The sequence below is a fragment of the Plecotus auritus genome (genome assembly GCF_963455305.1).
Source record: "Plecotus auritus genome assembly, chromosome: 8".
Classification (NCBI taxonomy): domain Eukaryota; kingdom Metazoa; phylum Chordata; class Mammalia; order Chiroptera; family Vespertilionidae; genus Plecotus; species Plecotus auritus.
In genome coordinates, this window is record NC_137782.1 from 3,132,036 (window position 1) to 3,153,093 (window position 21,058).

The 21,058-nt window shown below is 51.6% G+C and overlaps 1 protein-coding gene across 1 annotated transcript in view; it reads right to left on the reverse strand.

The window, feature by feature from the left end:
* Positions 1-3,373: 3,373 nt before the first annotated feature.
* The window catches only part of CDH2 (cadherin 2), a 235,702-nt gene continuing 218,017 nt past the window's right edge, over positions 3,374-21,058 (reverse strand). The window contains exons 15-16 of the mRNA XM_080685267.1: positions 10,313-10,477; positions 3,374-4,181 (exon numbers count right to left, since the gene is read on the reverse strand). Coding sequence (XP_080541393.1) covers positions 3,975-4,181; positions 10,313-10,477 — 372 coding nt within the window. The 3' untranslated portion in view covers positions 3,374-3,974. The remainder of the gene's footprint in view (positions 4,182-10,312; positions 10,478-21,058) is intronic.

A 21,058-nucleotide genomic window follows, 5' to 3' on the forward strand; every position in this document is an offset into this window, starting at 1 on the left:
GAAACACAAATAGCTAATAAACAAGAAAAAATCACCAATCCATCTCATTAGCCATCAGGAAAGCCATTATTAGCATGAGGTGTCTTTTGTTGCCCATCATATTGGCAAAACGTTTAAACCTGTGCAATGTCCAAGACTGTGGAGGATGAGGGTCAATAGGTTTTTGTGTAGTGTTGATAGGAGTGTCAATTGGTGCGGTCTTTAATTAGGACACTTTGGAAACGTTTCACTAACATTCAAAATGCATACACATTTATCCTGGGAAAGGATCCATCCCACCAAGACCCCAGTGCTCTGTGTGATGTGTTTTATTGGCAACATTGCAGAAGAGATCCCGATCACTGGGGGACGACCTGGGAGACATGGCTCTGGATGGGATCCATGAACCACACGCAGAAATAGTTTTCAGGGTTTTAGTTTGCCACATCATTACATGCATTTCACAGAGGACTTGAAACAGGACTGTGGCCTGACTCACAGGCTCACTTCCAAAGAAAAGAGTAAGGCGCTGGCTAGCTTCTCGTACATTCCGTGGTCACCGTTTTGAGCTGCACACCATCCTCTTGCCCAGGCAGGAAGTTGCGGCCTTTCAGAAAGCCCCATCTTCTTTGAGCAAAAGGGCACTTGGAGAAGGAACGTGGGAACGCTGTAATTTCAGCCATATTTAATTTACCTCTCTCCATTCTTTCATCCAGCAATCCCATCTTCAACCATCTCACTGAAATGCCCGCAGGCCGAGCACGGATGTGAGCTGTCCCATTGTTTCAAGTATTGAAAAAAAAATGTGAAAACAACTTAAAGAATGGTTAAATGAATTATGTTCATATTAAGGAATACTATGTAGCAATTAAAAATGATATATACATATTTATGCTAATATGGAAAAATATCCAAGACACATGCTTAGTGAAAAGGGCAAGTTACAGAAAATATATCACATGCAATCCCATTTTCATGAAATCAAAATATAGTCTTTATAGAAATCTATATATATAAAAGCTCAGCGACCAATGGTGGAACCGATTGGAATAGGCAGAACGACTGGTCACTATGATACGCACTGAGGCAGCCAACCAGCTGAACCAGGCCCCAATCGGTGCCACCCCCCCAACCACCCAGGGACCCTCCCCCAAGCCAGCCCCCGCCCCTCACAACAGGCCTCGATTGCTGGCCAGGCCAAGGGACCCCACCCGTGCTCTAATTCGTGCACTAGGCCTCTAGTGTGTGAATAAAAATGCTTATTAAAAAAATTAGAAATTACACATCAAACAGCTAACAAAAATTTCTCCAATAGCAAGGCAGGGACTTTCACTTTTTATCGGTTCCTGTTTTGATTTTTTGAATAGTGTTTTCACAAGGAAATGGATTCATGTGTTACTTCTGTAAATAATGGTACGTTTTGAAAAAATAAGGTTTACATTTACTGATTATATATTGAATGCTTATTATTATTAATGCCCCAAGTTTATGCATGTATGAGATGTAGTCTGTGACTGTACAATAACTGTAAGAAAATTATTAGAAGAGTGTTTACCTAAGGGAGGAAATTTTTAAATATTGCAAAATTTGATATAAAAATCTGTACTAGTGTCATTAGTAAATAAATAAAGTAAAAACACAGTTCAGTTTTCGTTTGGATGTATAGCAACACAGGCACCGCCTAAGAATTCATGTTAGAAAAGACCATTTCAATTAGCAAATTCAGTAAGTTTCATTACGGAAACCGCCAGAGGCAAGCTCTGGCATTTAATTATTACAAAAATAGCACAAAAGTACTGGAGTTCATTAGAGGAGGTGTCCTGTATAAGTGTTTCTCAGACGGGACAGTATAAGCATATATGATATACTAAGGATCATGAAGCAAACAGAAAAATACAGTGAGAATTCCCTCCGTCTCTTAAAATTCACTATGAATCACAGTGACACAGAAATCATTTCACAGAAGTTGGTACGATCATTTCCATTTTCTTCCTCGGTGACTGTATCAGGCTAATACTGTACTGTACACTTGAAATCTTCTTAGCAAGTAGATCTTCAGTGTTATCACCACACAACCACACACACACACACACACACACACAACCACACAAAGTAACTATGTGAGGTGATGGATGCCTTGTGTGGAAATTATTTTATAATGTACACATACATCAGATCATCACATTGCACACACACACATACTACATATATATGTATACACACACACACACACACACGATTTTATTTATCAATTATACCTCAATAAAGCTGGGGGGGGGGGGAAATGGTCACGTCAGCCAACGAAAGCCAGTCAAACCCCCGTACATTTCACTCGGTACACAGACAACGGCCTCTGCGATCTGCCGAGAAGTCCAGCCTCCAGGCCCAGTCCCGTCCCTTCCTACCCGGTTCTCCTCGAGCGGCAGCAGGAAGGGGAAGGCCTGTCAGAGTCGGTGGAACCACAAGCGGGAGCAGAAGGGAATTCCAGCGCAGGTGGCAGGGGGGACCGCACCCAGTTCTGCAGTGAAGGATGGGTTTGTGGACCCGCCAGGACCCACTCCTGCCTCCCGTGGCGCCGTCTTCTGTGGGAATGGAAGATCCACCCGGGCCTCTCTGCCGCTCCCGGGCCCGGCTGCCCGCTAAGGGCTCAAGGGTGAGAAGCGCAAAAACCAATACCCACCTTTGTAGCTGTTCTGCACGCAACTCCAGGACTTAGGGTTTCTGTACCATTCAAAGCAGCTCAAGTGGAAAACAAAGTTCAAACCAGGCACCAGATCCAAAATTAGCATTTTATTCAGAACGCTGGGGTGTTCATTTATATTCTGGTACACAATACAGAGGCAAAGCTGTTGTCAGAAGTCTCTCCAGTTTAAAAGCTTCCCCCCCCCCCTTTTTTTTTCTTAAAAACACACACTTAGTCGTTCTGTCCGTGCTAGGACACCCCTTTCCTTTCTTCTTCTTCTTTTTTTTTTTTTTTGGTACAAATTATGTAAAACATTTGTGCTAAGAACTTGTCTCCCTCCCCAAACAAAAACAAACCAAAAAAAAAAAAAAATTAAAAAAATTAAAAAATTAAAAATTGAGTATTCTAACTACAGCTCACCAATCGAATCAAATGTCACTTTGTTTGTAAATACTTTACCATAACAAAAGATATAAACATGCAAAAAACCTGAATCCATTGTCCAAATAATACATACACACATGTTCTGCAGTTTCTCCACTTCTCCATAGACTATGCCGATAAAACATTATGTACACATACCATTTGTACAGTGAAGTGAAAAAAACACAGCCAATTAAAAAAAAAAGTGTACATGGATTAAGACCAAATGTGTCTAACATTCTAGTTTATGAAAAAAATGCAAATTCTGCTACAAATCGGTGATATGAAAACTCCCTTTATTTGCAACCAGCTGCGTCAGTTTTAAGATTTTAGTGGGGGAAAAAAAAAAAAATCTAACGTCTAAAACTAGAAGCAATGTACATTTTCCCAATCTCATGGTCTCCTCCCCCAAGACAACAGACACGGCTCCATGAGTTTTTCGTTGGCTGGCTTGTTTACTTCGGAATCTCAATGAAAGCGAATGCAATGTAACCTAAGCGTGTTGAAGCGTTACCATGGTTTTTTGTAACTTCCTGCTCCCGCCACAAAATAGTGTGTCTCTCACTCCTCATTTCAGAAATCGGTACCATTAAAGCCTTGAACATAAAACTAATTCCAATCTGAAAAAGGTACAAAAAGGCACATAAAATCCCAGTGCTTCTGTACTGTAAAATTCAAGTGTAGCTGAGCTCCGTGTTCCTCCCGACAGCGTCGGACCGCTGATCGCTGATATCCCCGCGGAGCCCACCCCGGTCGGCGGCCCGCGCCCGCGCCTCCGGCACCCACGGCGCTCGTCGACTACAGCGTGAAAGCCTAGCTTCTGGATGCTTTTGGGGAATATCAGCTGAAACGGTCCGCCCGTGTCCGGTCACCGAGGTCGCCCTGCGGGTCAGTCGTCGCCGCCGCCGTACATGTCGGCCAGCTTCTTGAAGCGGGGCCCCCAGTCGTTCAGGTAGTCATAGTCCTGCTCGCCGCCGCTGCTGGAGGAGTTGAGCGAGCTCAGCGAGCCGGCCGTGGAGCCACTGCCTTCGTAGTCGAAGACCAGGAGCGAGTCGTAGGGCGGCGCCGTGGGGTCATTGTCCGCAGCTTTCAGGCCCTGCGATTGGCAAGGAGAGAGAGAGGGGACCAGGACAGGGTTACAACGGGAAGGCCACGTGCAGGACCCTAAGGGCTCCGTGGGACCCAGTGGCCTGTCGGCCAGTGCCCACCGGCAGACCACAGCCTTTTCAACCCCGGGGCCTGGGGTGAGCGTCGTGTCTCAGAATTGAACACGCTAAGCGAAATAAGCCAGGTAGAGGAAGAGGAGGGTCCAGGATGGGACTCGCTTGTGGAATCCAAGGGACAAGATAAGCCGATGAACGAAACAGATGCAGAGACACGGAACAGTGGAACAGGCTGTGGAATCTCAGAGGAAAGGGAGGGAGGGGGGGTGGGGGGGTGGGAAGAGATCAACCAGAGAACTTGTATGCCTATATGCGTAACCCACGGACACAGACAACAGGGTGAGGAAGGCCTGGGGGGTGTGGGGGGGGGTGTGGGGGGGTGTGGGGGCAGGCTAGAGTCAATGGGAGAAAAAAAGGGCATCTGTATTACTTTCCACAAAAAGATAAATTTTAAAAAAATTAGATAAAAACTAACTCCTGTCTTTCCTCTATAAAGAAAGAAGCCCTAGGGAGTCAGGTCAGCGAAACCAAGACGTACACTGGGAGGTGTTTAACGGGGGCAAGTGCAGGCAAAAGTCCTCGGGGTGCTGCCAAAAAGAAAAGAAAAAGAAAAAAAGAACAAAACTCAGACCTGCACCGAGAACTAGGAGTTCCAGGAGGAAGTGGCATTGCATTTGACCTAAACTTGGAAGGCTATCAAAGGAAGAATGAAGACCAGGCCCGACGGGATTATAATAGAAGGTAACTCACGCATTAAGCCATTTGCGATCTTACCAAAGCATGAAGGGGGAGATTAATTCATAAACTGTGACCAGGTGTCATTATCTATTAAGGGTACAGCGACTTCAACAAACCACTTCAACCTATGAAAAATAGGTTTAGACGGCATTTTCTTCATCGTATTTATAGAATCAAGTACATGGTAAGTCTGTGGAGACCGGGAACCACAAGCTATAATTTTTCTCCAAATTCATGACTTCTTTCCTCAGTGACTCAGGAGGCCCCTCCCCGCAGGCAGAGCCCCTGCCACAGACCACAGGGCCCCCCTGAGCCGAGCCAGAGTCCCTTCCCCACCGACCGCAGGCTCGGCCAGGGGGCTGGTGTTGGCCATGAATGGAGGCAGCTGTGTGGAGGAGATTCTATATGTGTTTGACATTCTCACTGGAGGGTTTATTTCCGTTGATTTTTTTTTTTTTTTTAAAGAGAGAAAAAGGGGTTGGGGGGAGAGAAACATCAATGTGACAGAGAAACATCAATCTGGTGCCTCCGCATGCGCCCCAACCTTTCCAACCCACAACCCGGTGCGCTGGACGGCACTCTAACCAACCGAGCCTCAATGGCCGGGGCTGGGACGCTCTCTGAGAGTTCCAGCTCCATGTCCCCGCTGGCCTCCCCTCCCTGCTCCTCGCTCCTGGCTCCTCAGCCGGCGGGGGGGGGGGGGGGGGGGGGAGGGGGCTGTCCCAGGGCAGTTTCCCTTCCCCCTCCTCAGGTGCAGGAGACACCAGGGCCTGGGCCACTGCAGGCCCAGGTACCATGTGATGTGAGAAAGGAGTAAGGCTTTGTTAGTCTCAGTCCGTGGTCGGCAAACTGCGGCTCACGAGCCACAGGCGGCTCTTGGGCCCCTGGAGTGTGGCTCTTTCACAAAATACCACGGCCTGGGCGAGTCTATGTTGAAGAAGTGGCGTTGGAAGAAGTTGTAAGTTTAAAAAATGTGGCTCTCCAAAGAAATTTCAATCGCTGTCCTGTTGATGTTTGGCTCTGTGGACGAATGCGTTTGCCGACCACTGGTCCAAGTCAACAGCACTTTGAAGTTGTTAGCAATTGTAGCCTTAGAGAGCATTAGCCAAAAAATGCATCTTTTTTTTGCACTTATTTATTCAAATCGAGACACATTTCTTCTTCTTCTTTTTAATATATTTGTATTGATTTCAGAGAGGAAGGGAGAGGGAGAGAGGGATAGGAACATCAATGATGAGAGAGACTCATCGATGGGCTGCCTCTGCACGCCCTACCCTGAGCATCGAGCCCCCAACCCGGGCATGTGCCCTGACCAGGAGTCAAACCCCTGAGCCACACCGGCCGGCTGAACTGCCTATTTTCCGTAGTCCCAGGTGCCCCTGAGAGATGGAGAGCTGAGTGGGGGCTGCGGTCTTGCTGAGCGGGTATCTACAGGCTTCGATCCTGTGCGGTGCCTTCACAGGGACCAGACAGACCCACATTCCCCAGTGAAGGAGCCGCGGGCGGGAGGCCGGAGGACAGAGGTCGGCTGCTTCCCCGCCTCCTCTCTCTGCCGCTGCCTGGGTTCAGGCCCCCATCGCCTCCTCCCTGGCGACAGCACAAGCCTCTCTCCTGCTCCCTGGACTGTCCCTGCTCCCACTGGCTTCTCTCTCCGATTTTACTGGATGTCCCTCTCCCTGGCCCAACCCCGACTGCTCTCCCTCACCTACGGCCGTTCTTTACCAAAGACAGGAGGGTTTCCCTGGGGACATGCGAGACGATTTTTAATCAGTGCGGGAGCCCTTAAAATAATCCCCTTTAATAAAAAATTAAGTCAAAACTGATTACAAAGTTTAAGTAGCCAACGGAGTTTGCAGACGTGGGAAAAACTGAGGTCCTTCCGCATAGGCCTGATGTCTGGGGGACCCGGAGGGTAAGGTCTCAGAGGGGCCTCGGTGAACCCAGACGGGTCACCACCTTGTCTGCTTCGCTCCGGCACCCACAGCTGATTTCGCCACCAAACCCCCTCCCCGCCGGCTCCCCGCCCGGTGCTCCCGGGCCTGCAGACTGCGGGTTTGTTCCTCGCTTCCTGGGGGCGGAAATGTGAGTCCCTTTGTTTGAGATATTTTTTCATCTGATGAACACCCACCCATCCATTCCCCCACCCATCCTTCGAAGCCTGGTAAAATGTCACTTCTGCACGGCCGTCCCCCCGCTGTGACTGGGAGTCATTCCTGGGGTCTCTTTTGTCCCCCGAGCTTCTCCTGCCACGTGTCGGTTGTCCTGGATGGCACCCTTCTCCGCGGGGCTGTCTATATTCGTGCCATGACCTGCGCCCAGAGCCTGGTGTCCAGAGGGCGCGAGGAGGGAACTGGTGCCCTGTCCTGGGCTTGTGACCTCGGCGCCGTGTGCATACTTATTGCTCCTTTCAGCAGAAGCGAGCACCGGCGTGTAATACACATGGGACCTAGGGGTCCACCACGCTCACGATACAGCGGGGTTCTGTACTTAGCATCACCAGCATCACTGAGGCCCTTCCTGGGAATTTCATTTTTACTTAAAGCGATTTTTCAAAAAGGGGAGGTTTTTATGTGTTCTCTTTATAATTAGAAGACAGTCGAAAGGTAATTTGCAATAATAATGATATAATACTGGTAATAACTAAGGGAATTTCTTATTTGACAGGCACATACCAAGCCCTTGCACGTGGGTTATCTCATGTCAGCCTCACTGCCATCTTAAAGGGAAGTCCTATCATTATCCTCATTTATAGCCAGCAGACTGGAAATCCAACAGCTTACACCAAGGATCTTGACCTTGTACAAGGTAACAGAGCTGTTCGGCGAGGCACCTGGATTTGAACCCAAACGCCCAACCCCTGTAAGAGTGGGCAGAGATATTTTAAAGAGAATGGATTGAATTTAACCCGTAGGCACAAAAGCAAGTTTCCAACGTTCACGGCTTTTAGCAAGTCATTCTAAAAGCACCTTCCGTATGTTTTTAAATGGTGACAATCGAACGCCGGTCTTTTCACAGAAGGACGGCCCTGGTTTTTGTGCTTCTGAGATAAAGAAACACATGGATTAGTAAAATTATTGAAGGTGTGCGAACACCCACTGCTGGGCTGAGGTGAAATAAATGCGTTTCCCCTTATCAGCCCCTGGAGGTCATGTTTAAAAACCTCAAAAACAGAATGAAATGCCGTAGCTGAAATTAAAAATCGTGTGATTTGTTTTCCTTTGCCTACCAGACTGGACATGGGATCGTTCTTGAGAGCTGAGGCAACGTTCATTCATTACGTAAACAAACAACAAACAAACTGTAAAATGTCCTCCTGAGCTTACCCGTTCCTCACAGCGATAAAAACGCCCCAATTCTAATCACCGCTGAATTAGTCTTCCTTTGGGGCCCTGGCTGCCAAATCAAGTAAGACCCGGGATAAAGAGAGCTGTTGACATTTTAAAGGCATTTATCAAATGTGCTCCAGCTCTTCCTGGCCATTTCAGCCATTTACAGTCGTGGCCTGGATTTCTCTCTGTCTGTCCGGCTACAGCAAGGTACGGAGCGCGTCCTGACGAGTGTCTCCGATGGAAGGGAGACACGGTGTGCTGGGGTGCTGGGGTGTCCGAGTGTTATTTCTGACTTAGGCCTGTTGACAGGTCCCTACTCTGCTTTCCCCACAGACCCGACTATCACATCCCTGGACCCTCTACCGTGTGGTTCTGACACCGTCACCGACTTGGACGTTCTTCCTGGGTCAAATGGAGGCCTTCTCTGGTTTATATTCTTTGCTTTCCCTTCCCCGTGCACATTTTCTATCTTATAATCATATTCAATGTCTTCGCTTCAGTAGTCATTTGGGGAGTGATCCTTTCAACCATTCGCCTACTCAGCAAACCCATGTGGCCCAAGACCAGGCCCCGCCCCCCCACCCAGGGATGTGCACCTCCCCCCACCCCCCGACCGACCGAGGGGGGCTCCGAGGGGGGGCAGAGGGAACCTCGTGCCAGCAGTCCTAGAGGACAGGAGGCCTGAGTGGGATGGAGGCCTCTGAGCGTCCCCTAACCAGGCCGGCAGGCCAACCCCCGGGGAAGGCGAGGGCGGCCTTTTGTGGACGAAGGAGTTGCCGGTTCCCCTAGTTGTGGGTCTACTGCAAAGCAACGTGCCACCTCTTTGCAGGCGCCGACACATACGCTCAGAAAGCAGCATGCACTTCAGAAACGGACAGTCATACAGACTTGCAAAGACAGATAAATATTCTAAATGTGCTTCAAAACTTCTTTTTTTTTCAAACCGTAAGTGCATCTCAACACCCCAGGTGGCCGGAGGAGAAAATGTAATATACGACTCTGTTAAGGAGGAAATAACGCACCAGCTCATGACTGCAGGGGGCACATACCACGAATGCACTCCCCTTTGAAGCACACGAGGACCGGCCCTCGTCTTGGACATATGAGCGGGACCATGTGGCTGGAGACCACGTCCTGCCGTATAGTCACAGTCAGTGTCAGCAGGTACCGCTCCTACACTCACAGTAAACATTCCAGAGGAGGAGGACTGCAGCCAGCGACAGACATGATCAAACGAAGCGGCACACGTCACGTTCGTTCAAAACTGGAGCAAGAAATGTGGCCGAACTCCTGGTCAGTAATGACCTACAAGAATGCCCGAAGGGTTCTGACAGTGGAAATCATATCTGTTACATTCAACAGAGAATTAGCTGCCTCTTCCAGACGCTCTTAAAACTCCTCAACTGGACAAGCGTTTAAATCACTTCCATAACATTTAACTCCGCTGTTCTTCCTGCTGATCCCATTTGATGGAACTCTCTGGTCACTGGGAGGCACCGGATTCTCACCATTTGTGGATTTAAAGGGTGCAAAGTGAGGAAAATGAAAGTGAACTATTATGGCCTGCATCAGTCTAATAGACGAAATTAGAATACGCTTTTTAATATTGTTAGCCTACTGATTGCTTATAATCTCAGGAAATAGCCTATACTGACAACATACAGGGTGCTCCCCCAAAATGTACACGCTGTAACAGCAGAGAGCCCTGTTTTCGAAAATGAAATGTGTTTCAATCAGCACTGCCCTTGTAATTACCCGGAGCACGTGCACAGATTTCTCTGGAACACCCTATGAATGACAGCATTTACAAAGGCAGGCAGTAACTGGCAGATCTCGTTTGGGCGGATCAAGCACCTCCATCTAGTTTATGTTACTGAAGACGTGTTTGCTTCCCCAGCAGATAAGCTGAAGGAAAACATCCCAAGCCATCGGGGTCTCCCTAGAACCAACCATCAGCACAAAACAAAGGCTCTTAGAGAGAAAGGGCGTGTCCGTACCTCGTTGATGAAATCCCCGATGTCCCCGGGGTGCGGGGCCGCGGAGCGCACGGGGTACTGGGGCTCGGCGTGAATGGGCCTCTCGTCCAGCCGTCGGATGCCCACGGGCTTGGTGGCGTCCGGCTCCACGGTGTCGGGCTGCTGCAGCTGGCTCAGGTCGTAGTCCTGCGGAGACAAGGCCAACGCCGGGCAGGGGGCGTGACGATGGCCACGGACAGCGTTTGTGCGGAAACACGCACCCGGGATGCATGGGCGTGAGTGCGTGTAACATAGCGGCGGCCTGGCCACCGGGAGACGCTCAGGCTGCGATGAAATATCTCTCTCCCATGCTCTGCCTCTGCGTTTCTCATCCCACAGCCTCAGCTCCACCAGGCCCCCACGGCTCCTCATCGGTTCCCGAGGGGAAAGGGTGGTGACGCGAGGCCCCCCCTACAAACTCACTGGGAAATCTAGCTGCAGCAAAGGCGACGAGGAAACAGTGACGGGGCTTGGGACACAGTGCCCTCAAACAGGGCACCTCCGCGCATTGCGTATGTTAAGTTGGAGGAATTTCATAAAACGACAGAAACCGGAAGGTCACTGTGGCCTTCTCCCCTATCCCCCGATTTCCCTGGAAACAGGAGTGTCCCTAAAACTCCCACATGGAGGGTCCCCTGCTTGGACCAGGAGGAGAGAGGACAAGCTTAGCACCAGGGGAATGTAGTCCCTGACCTTCCTCGTGGCTTCTCCCATGTATCTTCCTAGTCAATTCCAACCACTTCCTGCAGACAGCCCAGCCCAGCCGTGGGCAAACTACGGCCCGCGGGCCGGATCCGGCTGTTCTATCCGGTTCTCTTGCTCTCCTCTCCGCTCCTTTACTTTGAATTTATATTAGTTCACACAAACACTCCATCCATGCTTTTGTTCCGGCCCTCCGGTCCAGTTTAAGAACCCATTGTGGCCCTCGAGTCAAAAAGTTTGCCCACCCCTGGCCCAGCCCCTCTGCCTTGTCTGAAAGCTTCCTGCCCTGGTCACGTCTTCGGGTTTTCATTCTCTTGGGAAGGCTCCCTCCCAGGCACGCGCAAAACAATGTCACAAATGTGGACGCTCGTCTTCTGCTAATCTTTCTCCGCTCCTTTCATTTCCAGACCCAGCCAAGGACCCTATGGGGGCGGAGGAAAACTTACTTCTCTATCAGGACGTTTATAAACAAAATGTGTTAAACCGATGCAGGGATGTTTCCCTTTTCCCTAAATGAAGGGAGGCATTAGGCCACGAGGGTGTCAACGCCACGCTTTATTTCTCCGTCCCTTCGTGGTCTGGTCTGTGGGCCCAGTCTGACCCAGTTCCTGTTTGACTAAGACTAGCTTTCACATTGTTAAAGGGTCCTTTAAAACTACCACCACGGCAACACAGACGCACGCGCCTCACAGACTGTATGTGGCCCGCAACCCTTGCTGCATGGCTCGTCACGGACAAGGTCGGCCACCCTCTGGCCCCCGTGGGATCTCAGAAAGCGGCCTGACCCCTGGACCCCTTGGGGACAGGCCCAGCTCAGCTGGTGGGGAAGCTCTGGGCAGGACTGGCCCTCAGCACCACCTCCAGCTTTCACACCCACCAGCGGGGCCTGAGTATAAAGAAGCTGACTCGACTGTGAAGATGCATCAGGATCTCAGGTGTGGGCAGATGCTCCGTAGACTTAACACCCCCAGATTCTAGCGACAGGAAGTGCCACATCCCCAGCTTCACGGGAAATCCCCCATCTAATGCCGATATTTACAGTTCCTGATGCCTGTATCATGCAGGCTTCATCTCTAAAACCAGGTGAACCGCCTGCAGCTCTGACAGCGGCTTTGATCTATCCACGGCTTGGGAGGGTAGGTGCTTTATGTGTGTTTGCTCATTTGACGCTCTGATATTCAGTTGTATTGTCTCCATTCGAGAGTCCAGGAGGCTGAGTCTCAAACAGCCCAAGTGGCTGGTCCCGGGTCCCAGAGCCACTGAGGCTCAGAGACAGACAGACGGACTCCACAGGCCTCGGACCGCAGAGCCGCGCCCCTTGCCCGGCGTGCCAGAGCGGTCCAGCCTGAGCATCCGCAGGGGGAGTGTGGAGAGACAGGAATGTGAGGAATGACTGGAATCACCCCGGGGACAGACAGGGACGCAAGGAGAAAGGCCACAGGCATTCAGACCCTCCAGGACCAGGCACCACACCCGCCCCTTGGTAAGTGTGTGCTCACTAACACGTTGTAACAAACCCATAAAGAGTGTTTTATTAGAGCCGTGGTTCTCAACCTTCCTAATGCCGCGACCCTTGAATACAGTTCCTCATGTGGTGGTGACCCCCAACCATAAAAATATTTTCATTGCTGCTTCATAACTGTCATTTTGCTACTGTTAATGAATCATAATGTAAATATCTGTGTTTCCCGATGGTCTTAGGCCAGCCGTGGGCAAACTACGGCCCGCGGGCCGGATCCGGCTGTTCTATCCGGTTCTCTTGCTCTCCCCTCCGCTCCTTTACTTTGAATTTATATTAGTTCACACAAACACTCCATCCATGCTTTTGTTCCGGCCCTCCGGTCCAGTTTAAGAACCCATGGTGGCCCTCGAGTCAAAAAGTTTGCCCACCCCTGTCTTAGGCTCTACAGCAGCGGTTCTCCACCTGTGGGTCCTGTGGGTCACGACCCAAAGGTTGAGAACGGCTATCAGGGTCGCCCAACCGGGGAAGGAGGGAGGAGAGGCCGCCCGGGAGGAGGAGCAGGACAGGGCAGCCGGCACGTGAACTTGACAGATGGCAAAGCGCAGGCTCCGAGTGGGGAAACCTTGAGCCGTATCTGGGCTGGGAGGAAGGAGAATCCACGGCACGGGCAAAGGCATGGGGTCCCGTTTCCTCTTGTGGGACCGAGCGCCTCCTGTTATCCACGCAGAACCCGAGGGAAGACACCCTGACCTGACACCCACGGGGTCCACGGGAACTTCATAGAATCCACGCGTGATTTACAGACCAGGTCACAGGCATGCGGTGGCGCAGATGCGAAAGCCTTTGATATGGTAGCATGTTATACCATGTAAAGAGCGGCTGACGTGGAGAGCCGCAAACGCCTGGTCATCGGGAGGCACGTTCTCCCGGGGGACGGCGGATTGCATAACCGCCCGGCGTAACGGGGTGAACGGTGGATCCGTGCCTCCTGCCCCATCAGAGCATCTTGTAAAACGGGGGAAACGGACCAGGGGTGTCACGATGAAAGCCGGTAAGGAGTTTTACGCGGAGGATGAAACGTGCCTTAGCAGAAGCCGGACTACGAAGACGCTAAGGAACTGAACCCTGGGTGTGAGCGAGTCTTCGGCGATGCCCCGGCCGCTCGGGGGACCGCCCAGGCCCCGCTGTGGCGCGGCTGGGGAGCCCGCAGGCATGTGCGCTGGCGCGGCTGTGTGACCTGGGCAGAGCCTGCCTCCGTGATGTCCCACCGAGCTCCCTCCACGAAGGTTACAGACACAAACGCGTGCGAGTGGCCAGCCGTGTGTTCACACTTTTCCAGTAAGCTGCCAACGTTTCATCTGAAAATAGGGAGGTCTGGCAAAACAGAGCCTGCATTCTGACGTCACGCGTTACAGCGGAGGGCAGGGCAGCTGCCTCCTGTGGCCACGGACAGCGTCCCCACCCACGGGCGCCTCGCCTCCGGGCGCGCACACGGGGCAGCGTGTTAACCCGCAGGCTCCTGTCTTCCTGCCTGAGCCTCCCCCCGCACCTGCTGACCCGGAGAGCAGAAACAGGCTTACAGAGGCCTGGAAGCCCACCCAGCCTTTTCCCCCATCGCCACGTCGGCCCCTAGAAAGGGTTCATTTATTAGTTTACTTTGTTCTTTTTTTTTTCCAAAGATATATTTTTATTGATCTCAGAGAGGAAGGGAGAGGGAGAAAGAGATAAAAACATCAGTGATGAGAAAGAATCATTGATCGGCTGCACGGCCCCCAGCTGGGGATGGAGCCTGCGACCTGGGCCTGTGCCCTGACTGGGAGTCAACAGTGACCTCCTGGTTCCTGGGGTGATGCTCAGCCACTGAGCCACACCGGCCAGGCCTTGTTTTCTTAAGTCTTTATTGTTTTTTAAATATATTTTATTGATTTTTTTACAGAGAGGAAGGGAGAGGGACAGAGAGTCAGAAACATCGATCAGCTGCCTCCTGCACACCTCCCACTGGGGATGTGCCCGCAACCAAGGTACATGCCCTTGACCGGAATCGAACCCGGGACCCTTCAGTCCGCAGGCCGACGCTCTACCCACTGAGCCACACCGGCCGGGCCTTGTTTTCTTAAATCTTTATTGTTGAAAGGGTTCATTAAGAAACGTGTTGAATAAAGTCTCCAACGCACTTCCTGCCAGGTGTTCAGAAGAACAGCCTTTACTCAAGGAACGCCTCTTGGGTCACATGATCCGCCACGGCCACAACGCACAGTGGGGAGGGTGGGCGAGACCCTCAGTGCCACTGCCGCGACCTGCAGCCACAGCAAGTTCACCGGAATGACGGGGACGTGTCCCGCTCCTCAGTTACCCTGGCGTCTGCAGGAAGCTGGGAGCTGCGTTAAAACACACGCTTCTCTGCGATGAGAAAGATCATCTCCCTCGTGGGTGGAATCTAAGGAACCAAATGAACTGATGGACAGAAACAGGCCCAGAGCCACAGGAGCAGGGACAGACTGCTGACCCTCAGAGGGAAGGCAGAAGGGGGGGGGGGCGGGGAGAGTTCCACCAATGAGCTTGTCTGCACATACACATCACCCACGGACAGACTGCTGACCCTCAGAGGGAAGGCAGAAGAGGGTGGGGGGGGGAGAGTTCCACCAATGAGCTTGTCTGCACATACGCATCACCCACGGACAGACTGCTGACCCTCAGAGGGAAGGCAGAAGAGGGGGGGGGGGTGGGGAGAGTTCCACCAATGAGCTTGTCTGCACATACACATCACCCACGGACAGACTGCTGACCCTCAGAGGGAAGGCAGAAGAGGGTGGGGGGGGGAGAGTTCCACCAATGAGCTTGTCTGCACATATGCATCACCCACGGACAGACTGCTGACCCTCAGAGGGAAGGCAGAAGAGGGTGGGGGGGGGGAGGGATCCACCAATGAGCTTGTCTGCACATACGCATCACCCACGGACAGACTGCTGACCCTCAGAGGGAAGGCAGAAGAGGGTGGGGGGGGGAGAGATCCACCAATGAGCTTGTCTGCACATATGCATCACCCACAGACACAGACAATGGGGTGGTGAGGCCTGGAGTGGGGAGGGGGGGAAGCGAGAGGGGGAGGGACGAGAGCGGGCTGGAGGAGTTTAATGGGGGAAAACGGGAACCTATGTAAAACTTTCAACAATAAAGATTTTTAAAAAAATAACGTTTCTCTTGGTTTCTACTGGTCTACGGCAAATACGGGATATAAAAATCCGCTGGTGGTGGGAGGCGGGCGGGGTGGGCTCAGGGTTCAGAAGTGGGCTTGCTGTCCGCATGTGGGTGCTCGCGGGCAGAGGTCCTGACCCCAGGTTCCCATTTTAAGCCCTCTGATAAGGGGTCGCTCTACACAAGCCTTCTAAATTACACATCGTTACAAGCCTGCACCGCTCTCCTTACACAAATTACAGCATGTAGGATGAGAATTATAAAGAGAATTACAGAGCCTTCAAAACATGCTCAAGATCACTGGGTTCCTGGCCTTAATGCCGAAGATTATAAAGAAGAAACAATCCAACGAGAAATCTTCATTTGGTTCCTAAAACTCTGGAGAAGAAGTGGAGCTGAAAAATTCTCTGATGTTTGTCCACCTTTACAACGTGAACTTCCCGGAGAAATGGGTTTTCACAGGACGGCCAAGCACAGTCTTGTTTTTCCTAACGTTTGGAACATGTGCTCTTGGGCAATGACCCCTGGAAACGGGCATGGAACAGAGCTTTTAAAAGATTAACGTTGCGCCAAAACCGGTTTGGCTCAGTGGATAGAGCGTCAGTCTGCGGACTGAAGGGTCCCGGGTTCGATTCCGGTCAAGGGCATGTACCTTGGTTGTGGGCACGTCCCCAGTGGGGGGTGTGCAGGAGGCAGCTGATCGATGTTTCTCTCTCATCGATGTTTCTAACTCTCTATCCCTCTCCCTTCCTCTCTGTAAAAAATCAATAAAATATATTAAAAAAAAAATTAACGTTGCAAGTGGTGAAAAACTCTTTTCCTTCCCCTCTGGTCAAAGATGTCTTAACGATGGTACAATTTTGGGAGTGTTATGAAGAAGGTAGCCGCTAAAACTCTGGCTGTTTCTTGTTCCCTTCCCCTGCCTTGCAATGATTTCTCACTGGCTCAGAAAATGATGCCACGGATCCACCTGCCGGCATTTGGCTACGTCAGGTAAGATATAACACAAAATGCTGCGCCGGCAGAAACTGAAATTCTGGAATCCCAGGCAGAACTGTCAGCCAGCTGCCTTGGGGGCCCATCGACGGAACTGCGCCACGAAGGCTGCTCCGGGGAAGGGGCGCCAACACTCGTGGATGGCTCCCCGGGGATTGCGGGACGCCTCCTGGTGCCCGATGCTGTTTCCAGCCCGAGGAGCGAAGGGAGCAAACGCGTTTCCCCGCGGCCCCGTCACCCGCCCTGCGGGAGCTCCATCCGAGGGCCTCGGTGCCACTCGGATCGGCCGCCCTCGAACAGCACCGCCCCACTGCGCAGCCCACTGACATGCGGGCCGTTTCTAATCAATGCCGTAACGTGCCTTCTCTTCCTTCGGACTTGCTCAGGGACACATTTTGTTTCTTTGCTCTAGCCTACTCTACTGTAAGAATACCGTATGTACGACGTATACCATACAGATACGTGTTAACCCATCTTTTACGTTACCCACTAGGCTTCCGGTCAACAGCGGGCTGTCAGGGGTTAAGCGTTGGGAGAGTAAAAGGCTATGGCAGATTTTCGACTCTGCGGGGGGATCTGCGTCCCCCTCCCTCCCCTCCCACCCCCATCCCCCGCGTGAGCCATGGGTCAACTGTACTCCAAGCAAAAATTCCTTCCAAGTGGGTGCTGTTCCATGTCATTGATTACAGCAGCGCTGGGAGGCTAATGATTGGCCCCAGGTCCCGGGCTCAGTGAAGCAGTGTGGAAAGATGAGACAGACCAGAGAAGCAAAAAACATTAAAAAACAAAACAAAACCCAAAAGCTGCATCTTGTAGCCAAGGCTGTTGAGAAGTGCACCCCATAGATTGCTGAGGGGGGAAATGTGAGACCTTTAGTGCCACAAGGGGAGCGAGAGAGGCCCTGGACCCAGCACGTGGCCTGGGCACCCCGGTCGGTGGTAAAACCAACCCCACTGGTTTTTAGTTGGGAACCCCCCTTTGCCCCCCGCGTCTGGCTGGAAGGCAGGGGGCGGGCACGCCGAGTTCCTGGTCCCTCATGGGCCTCCGCGGTGGGAGCCAGTGCTGAAACGCATCAGCCGGCCAGTCCTGCTGCCTCCTGGGCTGGGCCGGGACAAGGGGCGGTTTTTCTTTGAGTGGAGCAAAGGCAAACAACTTCCTAATTCGCATGTGTACGAGGGAAGCCTGTTTCATGTCCCAGACTGACGGGAAGAAATGAAAGTAAGCGGACAACATTCTGAAGGGAAAAACAGTTATTGGGGGAAAAAGCAGACGACGGCGCAAGTAAGAAACCCCGCAGACGCGGAGAGGAAGTGGGGGGCTGGAAAGAACATGTATCTCACCCTCCGTCCCTCCCGGCATGGAAATAATTGAATGAAACAGTGATGAGATGCCAATACGTTATCATAGGACTGCTGACAAGTCACGCAGAATGCCCTGCGAGCTTGTATGTAAATGGCATTCCCACCCGATTTTCTTCCCCGGAGAAACACAGTGAGGATGGTGACTACCTGCACAGGTGAAATGATGAGAAAAACTGGCTGCTATGGATTAGGGAAGCCCCCGAAACCAAAGGTGTGCTCAAAATAGTTCTGGCTTGAATAACAGACCTCCTGGAGATAAAGGAACGTGGACTTCCTATGCAGATGAAGGTTTCCCACACTGCATGTCAGTGTCTGTCGGGGGGGCCGTCTCCCACGTCCTGGAGGGACACTGGCCAGTCCCCCTGGTACACAAGCCTTGTTTCTGCTCCCACAGCTCCTGGTTTTGATGCTACCCTGTCCCAGGGGAACGTTTTCAGATTTATGAATGAGCTGCAGGTTCATCCGTTGGCGCAAAATTAAGGCTCTGCTTCAGAAACTGGCACTGTCGACAGGTTATTACACCTTCTTTCCCATCGTGCAATTACGACACGTTCTCTTGGAAAGATGAATTCAATTCAACTGCATTCGACAAATACTTTCTGAAGAGTCTCTTGCATCCCGGATCTGGTTACGGACCGCATAGAGCGTTTAGTCTCATGTTCTTTAAAAGGCCACACATAGAAGATTATTATGCTGAGTGAAATAAGCCAGGCAGAGAAAGACAAATATCACAGGATCTCACTTCCATGTGGAATCTAATGCACAAAATAAATGGATGAACTAGACAGATCCGGACACAGAGAAGCATGGAACAGAATGAGGAATCCCGGGAGGGTGTGTGTGGGGGGGGAGGGATTAACCAAAGATCTTACATGCATAGCCCATGGACACAGACAATAGTGTGGTGAAGGCCTTGGCGGGGGGGGGGGGGGGGGGGGGGGAAGGCCATGGGGAAAAAAGGAGGGGCATCTGTAATGCTCTCAATGATAAAGATACAGATAACGAAAACAAAAGAATCGATAAACCAGGACCAAGGCCATGGGGTGTGGAGGGCTGAGGAGCTGTGCTGCGCGGCCGGAAGGAGTGGGGGTGGGGCTGGAGCCTTCGGGTCTAGCAGAGCAAGGGCTTCGGAAGGGTGCTGCTCCTGAAACCTGACCCTCAGCCAAAGCGTGTGCTGGGGTCGGGAAGGCCCTGCCAAGATGAGCCCATTTCTTAGACGCTTCCCAGCCTCCAGAGGCACCTTCAGTTCCACGTCCCCCCAAGTTCCCCGTCCTCCGTAACAGAAACTGAACATCACCCCTCAGACAAGCCCGGCCTTTCATCTTGCATGGCCTGCTATTCCATCGTGGAGGAAACCTAGAAATCGGAATAAAGAAGTGGCCATGCCCGGTTGGAGACATGGTGACAGAGCGTCAGAATCCTTCACTAGGTTGTGTCACATCTTAACACCTTATTTGGAATTTCCTGAATATAGATAGATAGATAGATAGATATACACTGAGCGGCCAGATGATGATGATCTCTGAACGCATAATAATCTGGCCACTCAGTGTATATCCTACAGAATAAAAGGCTAATATGCAAACTGTCCCCTCGACCAGGAGTTCGACCAGCAGGCAGGCCGGCCAACTGCCTATGTCCCCTCCCCCTGGCCAGGCTGGCCGGACCCCACCTATGCACAAATTCATGCACCGGGCCTCTGATATATATATGTATGTATATGTATATGTAATATGTATATGTATGTATATCTATATGTATATATGTGTGTATATGTATGTATATGTGTGTATATGTGATGTGTATGTGTATATGTATGTGTATATGTATATGTATATGTATTTGTGTTTTCTGATAAATTCTCACATAATCACAACAGAGGAAAGCAAGCACAGTGTGGTGATCTACACCTGACCTCGGAGCGCTTTAACTCAAACCTGGCTCCACCACCGCACACGGTGGCCTTGGGCAGATGACTCAGATTTCCTGTGCTCAGCTCTAGCGCTGCAACCTTCACAGAAAAAAACCGACTGAACCCACGAACGGAATACGCCCGCAGCATGGCTCGCACCCACCTCCCGTGTCCAGTACAGCCCCGTTCATAAAGCCAGGCGGCTGGGGGACTCGGCCAAGCGGTAGGACTCCGGCGCTTTTACCTCCCCTCACCCCCCCCCCTGCCACCCCCCACAACCTACTGCTGACATACTTGGCATTCAAATCGGTATCACTTCACTCCTGGAATATTAATCAGTCCCTCTCCTTCTAACACGGAATGTAGCACACACAGGATCAGGCAGGAGGAATAAATATTTAATGATGAAGTGCTGTGCTCACGCACATGTAGTGACAGGGAGAGGCAGTGAGCAGCCACGTGCCCACTCAACGCCCCAAAAGCCGAGCGGGGGACGGGAAGGGGACGGCTCAGAATCTACGCGGCCTGCAGGCCCCCAGGTGTCCCAGGCCCCGTGCTGTGAGAAGAGCGGACCCCGTCCCTGGCGGCGCTGGCCTCCTTGCAGTCGCTGTCACTCCTTCAGCAGCTAACAGGGACTCCTGCTTGCGGGTGGGGGTGGAAAGACGAGGAACCGGGGGGCACAATTAACAGCATGCTCGAGCCAACAACACGAGTGTGGGAGCGGCCTCCGCCGAGACCCCCAGCTTCAGCCAACTGCCAGTGCACTTACACAGCACCCTGGTTTTGTAAAACAATGACTTCAAAGGATCAAAGATGGTGAAACTGCAGAGCTTTGTTCTCTGCTGCGGAGGAGACCGTGGGGCTTTGCTGCTCACAGTGGGGCGGGAAGTCCACAGGTGACCCCAGGCCCAGAGTGACCTTGAGTCAGGGAGGTGGCGGATGGGCCTCCAGGACTTTCTGGTATCTGTGCCCCATCCCTCTGTCTCGGCATCCAGCCTGGATTTCAGATTTTTAGCTCCAGCTGCCCAGATTGCATGCCTGACTTTTTTAATAAAATAACTTGGCTTCTCCCGACGTTAGCGCTATGCATGGCCAAATGT